Below are 12,669 nucleotides of genomic sequence, written 5' to 3'. Positions count from 1 at the left end.
AATAGCCAGCTAGTTCTGGAAGCTCCTTGTGCAGATTATAGGAAGAAGACTGATCCAGGCCTCCTCCCTGGATGGCTGTTGGGTTAGATTACAAAGAATGGTTTCTAATCCTCTATTTTATTATTATTATTATTTTGAGATAAGGTATTGCTCTGTCACCCAGGTTGGAGTGCAGTGGTGCCATTACAACTCACTATAGCCTCAAACTCCTGGGCTCAAGTGATCCTCTCACCTCAGCCTCCCAAGTAGCTGGGAATACAGGCGCCCACCACCGTATCTGTGTAATTTTTTTTTTTTTTTTTTGAGACAGAGTCTTGCTCTGTTGCCCAGGCGGCAGTTCAGTGGCACAGTCACAACTCACTATAGCCTCAACTTCCTGGGCTCAAGTGATCCTCTCACCTCAGCCTCCCAAGTAGCTGGGAATACAGGCGCCCACCACCGTATCTGTGTAATTTTTTGTATTTTTTTGTAGAGGCAAGGTTTCACCATGTTGCCCAGGCTGGCCTCAAACTCCTGGGCTCAAGTGATCTTGCCCACCTTGGCCTCCCAAAGTGCTAGGATTACCAGCATGAGCCACTACCTGTCTACATAATTTTATGAACATTTTACATATGCATAATTTAAAGGGCTTTTAACCTTTTGTATTATGAAATAGATACACTAAAATACATACTACTTATGTTTACAGATTAATTAATAATTTAAAAGAAAATAACCATGTAACCACTGACTAGGCCAAGAAGTAAAATATTCTCAGCTCTCAGAATGTGACCGTGTGGTCCATCCCTCTTATCGCAAACCCTTCCCTTTGGGAGTAACCACTACTCTTTCATGATAATCATTTCTTAGCTTTTCTTTATAATTTTACTCCCTGCATATGAATCCCTAAATTATAGATTTAGTGTTGCCTGTTTTGAGCTTTACATGATGAAAACACATTGTATATAATCTTTTGTGATTTGCTTCTTAATATATTGTTTGTGAGTCTTCCATGTTGTGCAAGTTGTCATTTGTTCACTTTCTATTTGTTGTACGAACATACTCTTATTTATTCATTATTCTATTGTTGATGGATGGGGGTTGATTCCATTTGAGACTTGTTATAGAACAAGGAATGTTGGATCGCTGTGTGTTCAAACATATCAAATAATACCAAACAGTTTTCCAGAGTTGTTCACTCCCCAAGCAATTTAAGAACATTTCCATTATACCACATCTTTGCTAGTGCTTTATAACTTCAGACTTTTTAGTTTTGCCAATTTGTATAAATTTTTGTCAAAAGCTTGAATCACTGAATTTCCTTTTTTATTATAGCTTGTCTGATTCCAGTGAAACAATCTCCCAGTAAGAAGAAAATCATCATCATTTTAGAGAATTTGGAAAAATCTTCATTGTCTGAGTTATTGAGGGACTTTTTGGCACCTCTTGAAAATCGCAGCACTGAAAGCCCCTGCACTTTCCAAAAAGGTAACGCTAATAGAGGGACCATGCTGAGAAGCAAGCTTCCATACTATTCTAATCTTTCTGTTTCCCAGAGTACCAGTTATACTTCATGATCTTTAAGTTATTTTAATTTGAATTGGTCCCATAACATAACTCACTGAGGATGGGCCATTGCTTTTGGTTTGTTTCAGGAAATGGAATGTCCGAATGTTATTACTTTCATGAGAACTGCTTTCTGATGGGAACCATCGCCAAGGCCTGTCTCCAGGGCTCCGACTTGCTGGTGCAGCAGCATTTCCGCTGGGTGCAGCTGCGGTGGGATGGCGAGCCCATGCAAGGACTGCTGCAGAGGTTCTTACGAAGGAAAGTTGTGAATAAGGTAACAAACAGCAACTGCAGCCCATTGCCAGGAGAGCAGGGGTTTTAGTCATCAGGAGATCTCAGCTTGAGTTCCACCACTTACTAACTATGCAGCCTTGGGCAAGTACAGTTTTTTTGACATTGAAGGGCCAAATAACGTAATGAATGTGAAACCCATAACAAATTCTGCACTGCATTAAGTACGAGAAAAAGCAAATCAGTTTTACCATTGTTATCAGCGGTTCTCAAGGAATCTCACCAAGTTCTAAATGCCGTAAAAGGCTTGGTTAGAAAATTAATCACTCTTCTTAAGGAAAACTTCCTGTTTTCTTGAGGCCTTCAAAACATACGCCCCTGTGGGCACATTTTACAATAGGCCTGTTATACTACGCTATGGTAAATATTAAGCCACATGAATAAGTAGAATTCTGTATCTTTTGACACATTTTCAAGAGTAATAATAACTTTTAGTGACTTTCACAGAATAACAAAATAAATATTCTATATTCTCCCAAATGATAAAAATAATTGAGAGTTGACCAAATCGAACACATCATTATTTAATATTTTTAAAGTGGGCCAGTAGCTGAGTGTCAAGTAGATTAGAAATAATAGAGCTTGATTTAGTAAGATTTTCTCATTTAATCCTGCACGATGGGCCACATTTGAAGGACAGTATTGTCATTGCATTATTGCAATATTTTAAGCTGCTAAAAACAGAACACCCCAACTGCTAGCTGCTTCACAGAAAGGATTTTCACACTCACATAACCAGATGTCTTGTGGTAGGTGTCCCACATCTCAGGTCCCAGGTTCAAGGGAGTCTGTTGACCCTCCCCTCAAGACTGCAGTGTGCCCAAAAGGCTGCACACACTGTGCCCTTGTGAAAACATGTTCAAGGGCAGGAAGCGGGCTGCAGCGAAGGATAGAGAGCTTTGGCTTCCTCAGTCTCCTCATCAGGGAGGAAAGCACTTTTCCAGAAACATAAGACTTCTCTTTAATGTTTCAGTAACCAAAACTGGTTTCATCCCAGACCATGGCCAAACCTGCTTTTCCAAGATTGAAGCTCTCCACCAAATGCTTGAACAAATTTCTGCATCTGTTTTGTTAGAGTGTGTGCAGGCATGTGTGCTGGGGCCAGGGAGATAGTGGTGGGGAGAAGTGTGGGATGAGAATGGCTTTTGGGAATTCATTAAACAGTGTCTGCCACTGGTAATTAGAATTAATATCTGAAATTCCTAATTTGATGAGAGAAATCTACCCCATGTTATATTTAAATCAGTTACTTCATCATAAATATATGCTTTTGGCCAAAGCCCAGCCACTGTATGATCTCAGCAAGAAGGAAGAATGGTGAGGTAAAAACAGCCATAGGTCTGTAGCTTTTCAAATCGCCGATACTTCCATTAACTTTATCACTGTCAATATTTAAATCTCATTACCAAAGATAAAATTCACATAAATAATCAGAAAAGATACCAGTTCTATTATGTAGGATTGGCACTATTTCAGGTAAAGTATACCTCCTTCCCCCTGGCTCTCTGATAAAAATTGTTTTAACTTATTTTGAAAGGAAAGTTCCAAGCTTCAGGTTCACTGTCTTTTCCATTGCATTTGAGAGTGGGGTGTGCTGCAAAGAATAGAAAGTGGAAAAAAGGAAATGCCTTCCCTTTACCAATAAGCACTTCAAATAGGTGAATAGAAAAGTCCCTGGGGTGTGTGTACAAGGGAATGGATGACTCCTGCAAAACATCAGGAATCTTGTAATGTCACAGAACCTAATCTTTGTGGACACTTACAGCACGCTGATAATTGATCACAGTTTCTTCTTCTAGTTCCTTGGAAAGAGACAAGAAAATCGACCTCTCAGGACAATACTAGGCTTTCCACTAGTATTTAATAAAAAACAATTATTCCCTTTTTAGTAGGTTTAGTAGGTTTAATGATAGTTTAATAAAACTATCATTAATTATATAATACATGATCTCAGAATTGTTGCTTAAAAAATATCAAAGAGTTATGTAATGTTCATTCCTCTTTTGAAGAGAAGGAAAATTGTAACAAATCCCAAAGCCTCAGATAATACAGTGACATCAATTTAATAGAGCTGCTGGTATCACAGAATCACTTTTTTGTTTTTCCTTGGCCACATTATTTCTTTCATGTAGGACATACCAATGTTCACAGTTGTCCTCTGTCTTAATGTCATAATTACTTGGTAAAGCAAAGATTTATGTGAATCTTCTGTCTTATAAAATACAAAGTTAGTTTCTGTGCCTGGTTTCTAATCAAGGGATATTTCTCCTAAAAGTAAATAAATATTTATTTTTGTGTGAACCTTCCATACCACCGAAAAGGGATTTGATTTGTATAAAATACAATTCTAAAAAGAATTACTCCCCTTAGGTCATGTGTGTTATATGGTGTTATTTAAAATGTGCAAATTTGAAATTGTGGAAAATGTATTTATGCTGAAAGAGCTCTGTACATTTTGGTGACATTAGCATTTTATCTGACACCTTACTTTTAGTAAAATAAAATTGTTTTTCATTACCATTAATACCAGGTGAACATACTACAAATCTAGATACAGCATCTTGTCACTTACCCAGAATATGAAATATTTCATGGCATTCTCATTAAGTTAACACTTAACTATTTATAATACCTGGTGAGGTACTATATATACATGTAAATAATGTTTCTTCCAGAATTCATGTTTTAAAATTCATCCAGCTTTCTCCTTTGTCTGCATACCCCTCTATTTTGTGTTCAGTTCATGTAATCAGCTACAGATCTATATAATGCAGTCCATCTGACACTGCACACATAACAAACTCAACATGTCCCGTCCCCAAACCTAACTCCGGGCTTCCCCCGCCGACTTCCTTTTTTGTTATCAGTCATCCAGACTTAGAACTTCTCAGCCTGTTCTTCCCGTGGGTCAGTCATCGTGTTTTCTAAATCCTCACTTTGTGGCACACCAAGGAAGATCCAGTACTAAGATTGAAAGGACATACAGCCATGCAAACTGATCATCAAAACACAGTGTGATAAGTGCATCAGAACAGTGTTAGCTGGTTATTCTGTAAACATTTGCCCCTGGCCTGGGGACTGTGGGACAAGAGGAGGCTCCTCTCACCCTCAGAGAGCTAGTGTTCTCATGGAAAGACAGACCTTCATAAAGAAATGATCTTTGTAGGAATTGGGACCTTGGAGGACAGTTTTTATTCAGGAGGCATTATTCAAGTGCTATTTTAAAAATGTATTCAGTGTGTTAGGGTTGTACATCCAAATACCCGGCTTTCCCTCAGGCTTTTAAGTTAATTGTATAAGCTTTATCTTTCTATGTATAAATGTAGCAAAATTTAACAATCACCTTTGAAGGGACTCTTATAGCTTCATTACATTTCTTTAAATAGTTTAGTCTTTAAAACTTTAATATATTTTATTTCTCTTTATAAAAATTTCTACTGTCTGAAAAATCTTCCCAAGTACTTAACTCTTATAAAACCAGAAAATTAAATTTATAAATCCAGTGGCTCAAATGTTCTCTTAATTCTTGTACCATTTACATAAACTTAATAAAATTCTCTTACCCCTTCTTAAGATCACAACCCTAAATCAGTAACTCAGTTACTATTTTAAACTGGACATGAAGCTATTCTAATATATGAGATTCCTGTAAACATTTCAAGTATTTAAAAACACCCAATATATGATTCTCTCATCCTAACCTATAACATGTTTGATTATATTTAATTCTGAATATTAATGAAGATAATAATATACCTCCTACCCCCATGCCCCCCAGTTTTTTCCATCTCAAGAAAGCTGGGTTCTCTTTCCATGAAAATTCGGGGTTATTTTCTTGGCTGGCCAAGTCTGTGTATTGGCCAGGCTTGTTGAGGACTTGTGATCTGGCCTTAGGCTTTCCTCGGTAACAGGAAAATAATCAGCAGAGTCCCGCCAGTAGTCACTGTGTGCAAGTATCTAAGGCCATGCCTTCCAAGGGGGGTAGATTCAGTTTACACATTACCTAGTTCTCAGCTTGTATTTGAATCTGTAACCTCTACCCATGCTATTTTACCACTGGACTGGACTCAACTATTTAAGCCTTGTCTCTTCTTGAGTGGCAGGGCCACAAATCTGATAAATGACATCAGATTAAACTCTGTGTTCCCTGTTCTGATTCTGTCCGACTTCATGGGTACAACACTCAAATCATGCTAATTAAACAGGTGGCTAATACGTGCTGTGAAAGAAACAGGTAAAGTACCACTATAGAAACTCGGGCGGAAGTGGGAAGAGCACTTATTTTAGGAATTTGGGGTGGAGGCCTCTCTATCTGTGGTCACATTGAAGGATCTGCAGGTCACGCTAATTTGTTATCTAAAGGAAGAAGAGTTTGCTGAGAATAGGGAGGCAGGGGGTCTGGCCAGAAGGAGCAGCACTTGCAACACATCTCAGGCCTAGGGAGGAGGAGGTTGGCATGTGGGAAAACTCAAGGACAACTATGTGGCTGTGAAGTCATTTGTTCAGGGGACTTGCTAGGTGGGGGATCAGATCCAGCACCTTGAATTCATAACAGGTACATAGACGGTTTACTTGCAGAGGTCTGTCATTTATTCATCCCTTTTGTTATCTGCAAACATCAGCACCCATTTTGACTGCTCCTGCATAGTTCCTTCCCTCTTCCGTATTTGGGGCACTCTTCCCACCTCCCCTCACCAATCCCGTGTCCCGGACGTCCTGTGGGAGACCCGGCTGAAGTCCCACCTCATCTGTTTGTCTTTCCTGACCATGCTGTATTTAGTCAGTTCTTCTTTCGAATTACCATAGCAGCTTGTGTCTGTCTGTACTTCAAGACTGCCAGTCTGGAAGAGATCTGAGAGATAAAGGGCCTGGCTCAATTTCCTCCTTTTTCCAGCTGGTAAAATTCAAAAAAAAAAACAAAAGGCAGGTGGCTTCCTCCACTCCATGAAACCACACCAGAACTGATCACTTGCTCGTCATTAGCTTTTCACACCTTTTCTTTTGTGTCCTCTGTATTTCATGAGTATACTAGCTAACATGGACTTCTCCTCCTTAGCAGCAATAACAAATAGGCATAGAATACATGTAGGCATACACACCTCTACACAAAAGTATCCATTAACGCTGAAGGAATATATCTCTAGGGAAGGAAATGAAAACATGTAGTTACTAGAAAGTCTGTTTATTGGATAGTCCTTTTAATGAAACACCAGTTTTTAATGTACTGTCCAGTAACCACTTTTCCCATAATACAACCAACTTGCAAAAGGAGAAATTTCGTATAAACAACATCTGCACTTTGGAGAGAAGGGGTGCCCACCTGTTTGTTCAGGTCCTTAGGAAAGACAGATTACATTCTGCCTTTGGCAACTGTGAAATGTGATTCTGTTACGATATCTAACAGTCTGAGCTTTAGAAGCAGTTTATTAGATAGTCATTAAGAGAATAATTCGGCCTTCCTAGAAAAAGTAACGTTTCCCCGGGGACCGAGTTCCAATGCGAGCTCTGCCCTCCTTCTGCCTTCCTCTACATGCGGTCTTGATGAGGCAGCTGGCGAGGCCCATCTCCCTCTGTAAGCTGCCCACAAAGCTAAGCCTGTTCTTCCAGCCCTGGCTAACCATAGAAAGTGAAGCTTGAACAGAGAGCTTCAGAAATGTTAAGCCTGAGGAAGAAGAGGAAGTTCTTTAGCTTAATAGTGATTACTGGATTTATTTTAAATGTGATAAATGACTCCTTTATTATTTCAGCGGGATGCCGTATCCTATTTTTCTATTAAAGATAAACCCTATGTAGTTAACGTATACTTGCAGATTGCTGAGAGTAGATCTTAAATGCTCTCACCATAAAAAATAAGTATGTGAAGAAATGGACATGTTAATCAGCTTATTTGAATAATTTCACAATGTATACATACATAAGACATCATAATATACACCATATATATATAATTTTTGTCAATTATGCCTTAATAAAAAATATAAATAGACTCCAGCCCTGGCTTTGTCACTATTACCTGTAGGACCTTGGGCAAGTTATTTTTTCTTTCTGCCTTAGGCTCCTGATATGTAAAATGGGTAAAAATGCCTAACTCAAGCTCATGGTGAGAAAGGAGAAAAATGCTTATCACACTAACATGTTTGCACAACTATAATGTGTGTTATTATCCCTCATTCAGCCATCCCAAGTAAAGTTACATAAAATTCAACTCGTTTTCAGTTTTGATTTAAAGCTTTATATTTTTAATTTTGGGCTTTTAAAAACAAAATGTTCTAAACCAAGTCCCTGGGTTTTACCTCCCTGTCTCTCTAGTTCAAAGGTCAGGCACCCTCACCCTGCGATCCTGTGTGCAAGATTGTCGACTGGGCTCTGTCCGTCTGGCGTCAGCTTAACTCCTGCCTGGCCCGCTTGGGCACACCTGAAGCACTTCTTGGACCAAAATATTTCCTATCTTGTCCTGTAGTTCCTGGACATGCCCAAGTGACAGTGAAGTAAGTGCCATTTTTCGTTAGTTTTCTGCTTATAATGGAGACATGGCCAATTCAGATGTTTGAGGGTGAGGATGCTGACCAGGCTGCCTTGTGCCACCTCCTGTCACTGATACAGAGTGCCAGTGCTCTCTGCTCTTCCAGAGGATGGCCACAGCTTGTCTACGGGGTGCTTCCCCTAGCTGCATTTTTGCTGAGAGCTAGGTTTTTCCTCTATTAGAAAACTCTCATCCAAGTTATGCTTGGCTTACTATGCAGAGTCTCCTAAATGAGGTCCCACATAAGAAGTTTCATCGAGTATTGTATGCACACCCTCCAAAAAACCTGCATTCTGTTAATGAATTGAAAAGCTTCTCCCTTTATTGAGACCTATGTTCAGTACTTACTGTGTTTTCCTTTGAAACAGCTTATGAGAACAGACATATATACAATAAGGTTAATGAAACAGAAAATCAGGAGAAAATTGAAAGGAGAAAAAATTTGTTACCATCCAGTTTAGTAATGGTTCTGTGACCAGCAAGCAGATTTGATTCTGTAGTTTCTGGTGTCATAGGCAGAAGCCTGTCTTGGAAAGCAGGAGATTGAAATAATATCTTCTCAGCTGGGTGTGGTGGTTCATGCCTATAATCCTGTTGCTTTGGGAAGTTGAGAGGGGAGGATCACTTGAAAAAATATTAGCCAGGAATAGTGGCATGCACCTGCAGTCCTGGCTACTTGAGTTGGGAGGCTGAGGCAGGAGGATCAATTGAGCCCAGGAGGTCAAGACTGCAGTGAGCTTTGATTAAGCCCCCGAACTCCAGCCTGGGTGACAGAGCAAGACCCTGTCTCTAAAAAGTATATGTATATTTTCTCTGTTGTAAGACAAACCACCATTTTTATAACAGCTAATTGGTGGGAAAGAAGTACTATATTAAATGTACATTTAGATTTTTGCTACAAAATAAATACACTTGATATAATTACTACTTTCTTCATTATTATGTCAATTAAATTAGTCTTTTTTACATCCAGAGTCTCAAGATTCTTAGAAACCAATTTTGACGTCTCCTATATGGAGTACAGTCTTTGTCAAGAACTGTGGAGGTTCCAAGATTTTTACCCTATTTGCAAGCTACTGTATTAGCCTGCCATGGTTGAGGATGCTGAGTGAGGGACACAGGACTTCATCATCCACAACACAGCAGGCAGCCTGAGCTTCACTTTTACATAGGTTCCCGTTACCCCTGAAGTCCCACGGGGTGATACATAGTAGCCCATGTGGATGCTGGATTTGCCTCACAGCTGTGGAACTCCCCACTTCCCATCCCTCCAAGGCTTCTAAAGAGGGATGCTGCAACTCTGTCGACCATTGGCCCTGGAAGATGTTATTTTTATTGTCCTGGTCAGGAAACAATTCTGCCCTCTGCTCCGGAAGGAGACCTTTTTCTCTGTCTTCCAAGACTGAAAAGATAGTTCAGAACAAAAACTAATACCAGATGTGCAGAAATGCCGCAGGTAATTGTCTACCAATGGCTAAGGAGTTGATTTTTTTTTCAAACCACAGCTTATCATATTTATGCTGTAGCACTTTTAGGAATAACTGCATAATTTTGATTCATGTTGTAAAATACCAGAATTTTGTGTGTGTTCCCTATCATACTTTTATTTTTCCCCAATTGCATAGCACTAGACATTAAGAGAGAAACTTGATGGATCATAGTTTTTGACAATTCTTGAAAGATTCATGCAGTGTCTAATAGCTTTGAAAACATTCCTGACCTGGGAGATGTGATTTTGTTTCTATAGCCTTTAATCATATAAGTGTTTTTTAAATACTGCAACAAAGCATAATCTAGTTTTAATTTTGAGTGCTGCAAATTTGGGCTGAAGTCCCATTCTTTATGGCTATTAATGCAAACAGTCCACCTGAGGCGGTAGCTGGCTGACCCCCATCCTCCCAACAGAACTGAGCCCACCCACACGCAATAGTGAGCCCTTGCCTTGGGACAGGCAGGTTTAATTTACCAGTGATTATACAATAAATGTCAGGCTGGGCGCAGTGGCTTACGCCTGTAATCCCAGCACTTTGGAAGGCCAAGGCAGGAAGACCACTTGAGGTCAGGAGTTTGAGACCAGTCTAGCCAACATGGTGAAACCCCATATCTACTAAAAGTACAAAACTTAGCCAGGCGTGGTGGCACTTGCGGGTAATCCCAGCTACTTGGAAGGCAGAGGCATGAGAATTGCTTGAACCCAAGAGGCAGAGGTTGCAGTGAGCCAAGATTGTGCCTCAGCACTCCAGTCTGGGTGACAGAGCGAGACTGTCTCAAAAAAAAAAAAAATGATCCCAATTTCAGAAATATTAAAATACAATATACGTGTACTTTATTAAGGAGGTATAACAAAGAAGTTGAAGCTATTTAGACATGGACTTTTAGGAAATCTTTTTTCCAGATTTCTTCAGTCTTTAAATTTACCTTCCTTTCCATATATTTATTCACGCATTCATTCACTCAGCACTCAAGCATTGATTCTACATTGAGAGAGACATATAAACAATCAGTTTCATTTGAAATATATTGTATTTTTGAGAAAGATTCTAACTACTTTTGTATTGGGTAATTTCACTTATTTGAAAACTACCTGGGAAAGGTAGCATATCTATAGAAACACTTAATGTTTTCTCCCCATAGTCTTCAAACTGTCCTTTCGTAGAATTGTGTATAATTATTGAGAAGCCTGTTCCTAAGGGATGAATCGGCCCCTCTCCTGCTAGGTGGATGTCTAAGCTGTGGAATGGCGTCATCGCGCCCAGAGTTCAAGAAGCAATATTGTCAAGAGCCTCTGTGAAAAGACAACCTGGCTTTGGACAGACAACTGCTAAAAGACACCCCAGCCAAGGACAGCAGGCTGTGGTCAAAGCTGCTCTCAGCATCTTGCTAAATAAAGCTGTACTGCATGGCTGTCCCCTCCCCAGAGCAGGTATGTGGGTTTCTGCAGAGAGGAGAGGAAATTCACACCCTTATAAAATACCTTTTAAAAGTTGTTTTTAGAGAGCTATCTTCTCTTTGTAATTAGAAAAGTATACATTTTATAGCAGTGTTCCAGAACTGTGATTTTAATTACTGGTTAATGTTTGAATTCTAGACCTCCAAGTAAAGTTTGTGCTGGTTCACAAAACCCCAGCTTGGATATTAAACAAGTGCATGATTTTGAACAGTCCATATCTTTGAGAAATAGAAATGGATTTTGCTTTAATCAGTGAAACTGCATTATCCCTGCTGTGATTTGTGTTGTTTCAGAACTAGACCAGCATACAGCTGATTTCAAAGGAGGAAGTTTCCCTTTATCCATAGTTTCCAGTTATAACAGCTGTAACAAAAAGAAAGGAGAGAGTGGTGCCTGGAGAAAGGTGAACACCAGTCCCCGCAGGAAGTCTGGCCGCTTCTCTTTACCCACCTGGAATAAGCCAGACCTAAGCACCGAAGGTAAGGGGCCGGGGTAGGCATGCTGCCTACAAGGAGGTGGACATTCCCAGTCCAGTGTCTGAAAGCAAATATGCTTTCATTTTTATCACTATGCATTTGGCAAAACAAAGTTTAAGTATTTCAATGCACATTCTCATGGAATAAACAAACTATATAGTAGGTACATTTCCAAAAATATATAGGAGATCCCTACCTGAAAAATACCACTTTCAAACTAGAATTCCAAAATTAATCTTTAAGTTGTTAATGGTCATTTATTAATTTGTTTCTCTTGGTGTTCACAATTTGTATAATCATTGCATTATTGCATAATAAAATCATTGGCATATTTCTCTACTATTATGTCACTCCTAAGTTAATGTTACATTTAAAAAAAATACGTGTAGAGACATATTGATACCCATTTAAGACCTTTCCAGGTGAATCAGATGTACACATTTATTTCTCATGGACGACATGTACCATGTGCCGGGTTCTAGTCTAGGCACTGGAAATAGAGTGGTGAAAAAACATATTCCTGGCCCAGCATGGTGGCTCACATCTGTAATCCCAGAAATGTGAGAGGCCGAGGCGAGTGGATAGCTTGAGGTCAGGAGGGCAAAACCCTGTCTCTACTAAAAATACAAAAATTAGCTGGACCTGGTGGCGCATGCCTGTAATCCCAGCTACTCAGGAGGCTGAGGCATGAGAATTGCTTGAACCTGTGAGACAGAGGTTGCAGTGAGCCGAGATCACGCCACTGCACTGCAGGCTGGGTGACAGAGTAAGACTCTGTCTCAAAAAAAAATAAAATAAAAAAATAATTCCTGCCTTCATTGAGGCATTCTAATAAATTGGACAGATTTCATATGATGGGACATCACGTGAAAAATAAGTGT

The 12,669-nt window shown here is 39.6% G+C and overlaps 1 protein-coding gene across 1 annotated transcript in view; it reads left to right on the top strand.

Moving 5' to 3' along the window:
* The window catches only part of CTTNBP2 (cortactin binding protein 2), a 173,114-nt gene that overhangs the window by 147,494 nt on the left and 12,951 nt on the right, over positions 1-12,669 (top strand). The window contains exons 15-19 of the mRNA XM_011937380.1: positions 1,315-1,467; positions 1,635-1,822; positions 8,149-8,327; positions 11,080-11,285; positions 11,606-11,791. Of these exons, the coding sequence (XP_011792770.1) occupies positions 1,315-1,467; positions 1,635-1,822; positions 8,149-8,327; positions 11,080-11,285; positions 11,606-11,791 (912 nt within the window). The remainder of the gene's footprint in view (positions 1-1,314; positions 1,468-1,634; positions 1,823-8,148; positions 8,328-11,079; positions 11,286-11,605; positions 11,792-12,669) is intronic.

This window comes from Colobus angolensis, unplaced genomic scaffold (genome assembly GCF_000951035.1).
Source record: "Colobus angolensis palliatus isolate OR3802 unplaced genomic scaffold, Cang.pa_1.0 Scaffold163, whole genome shotgun sequence".
NCBI lineage: Eukaryota > Metazoa > Chordata > Mammalia > Primates > Cercopithecidae > Colobus > Colobus angolensis.
Note: the sequence above shows the minus strand (reverse complement) of the source record. Positions and strands in the feature narration are given on the sequence as shown.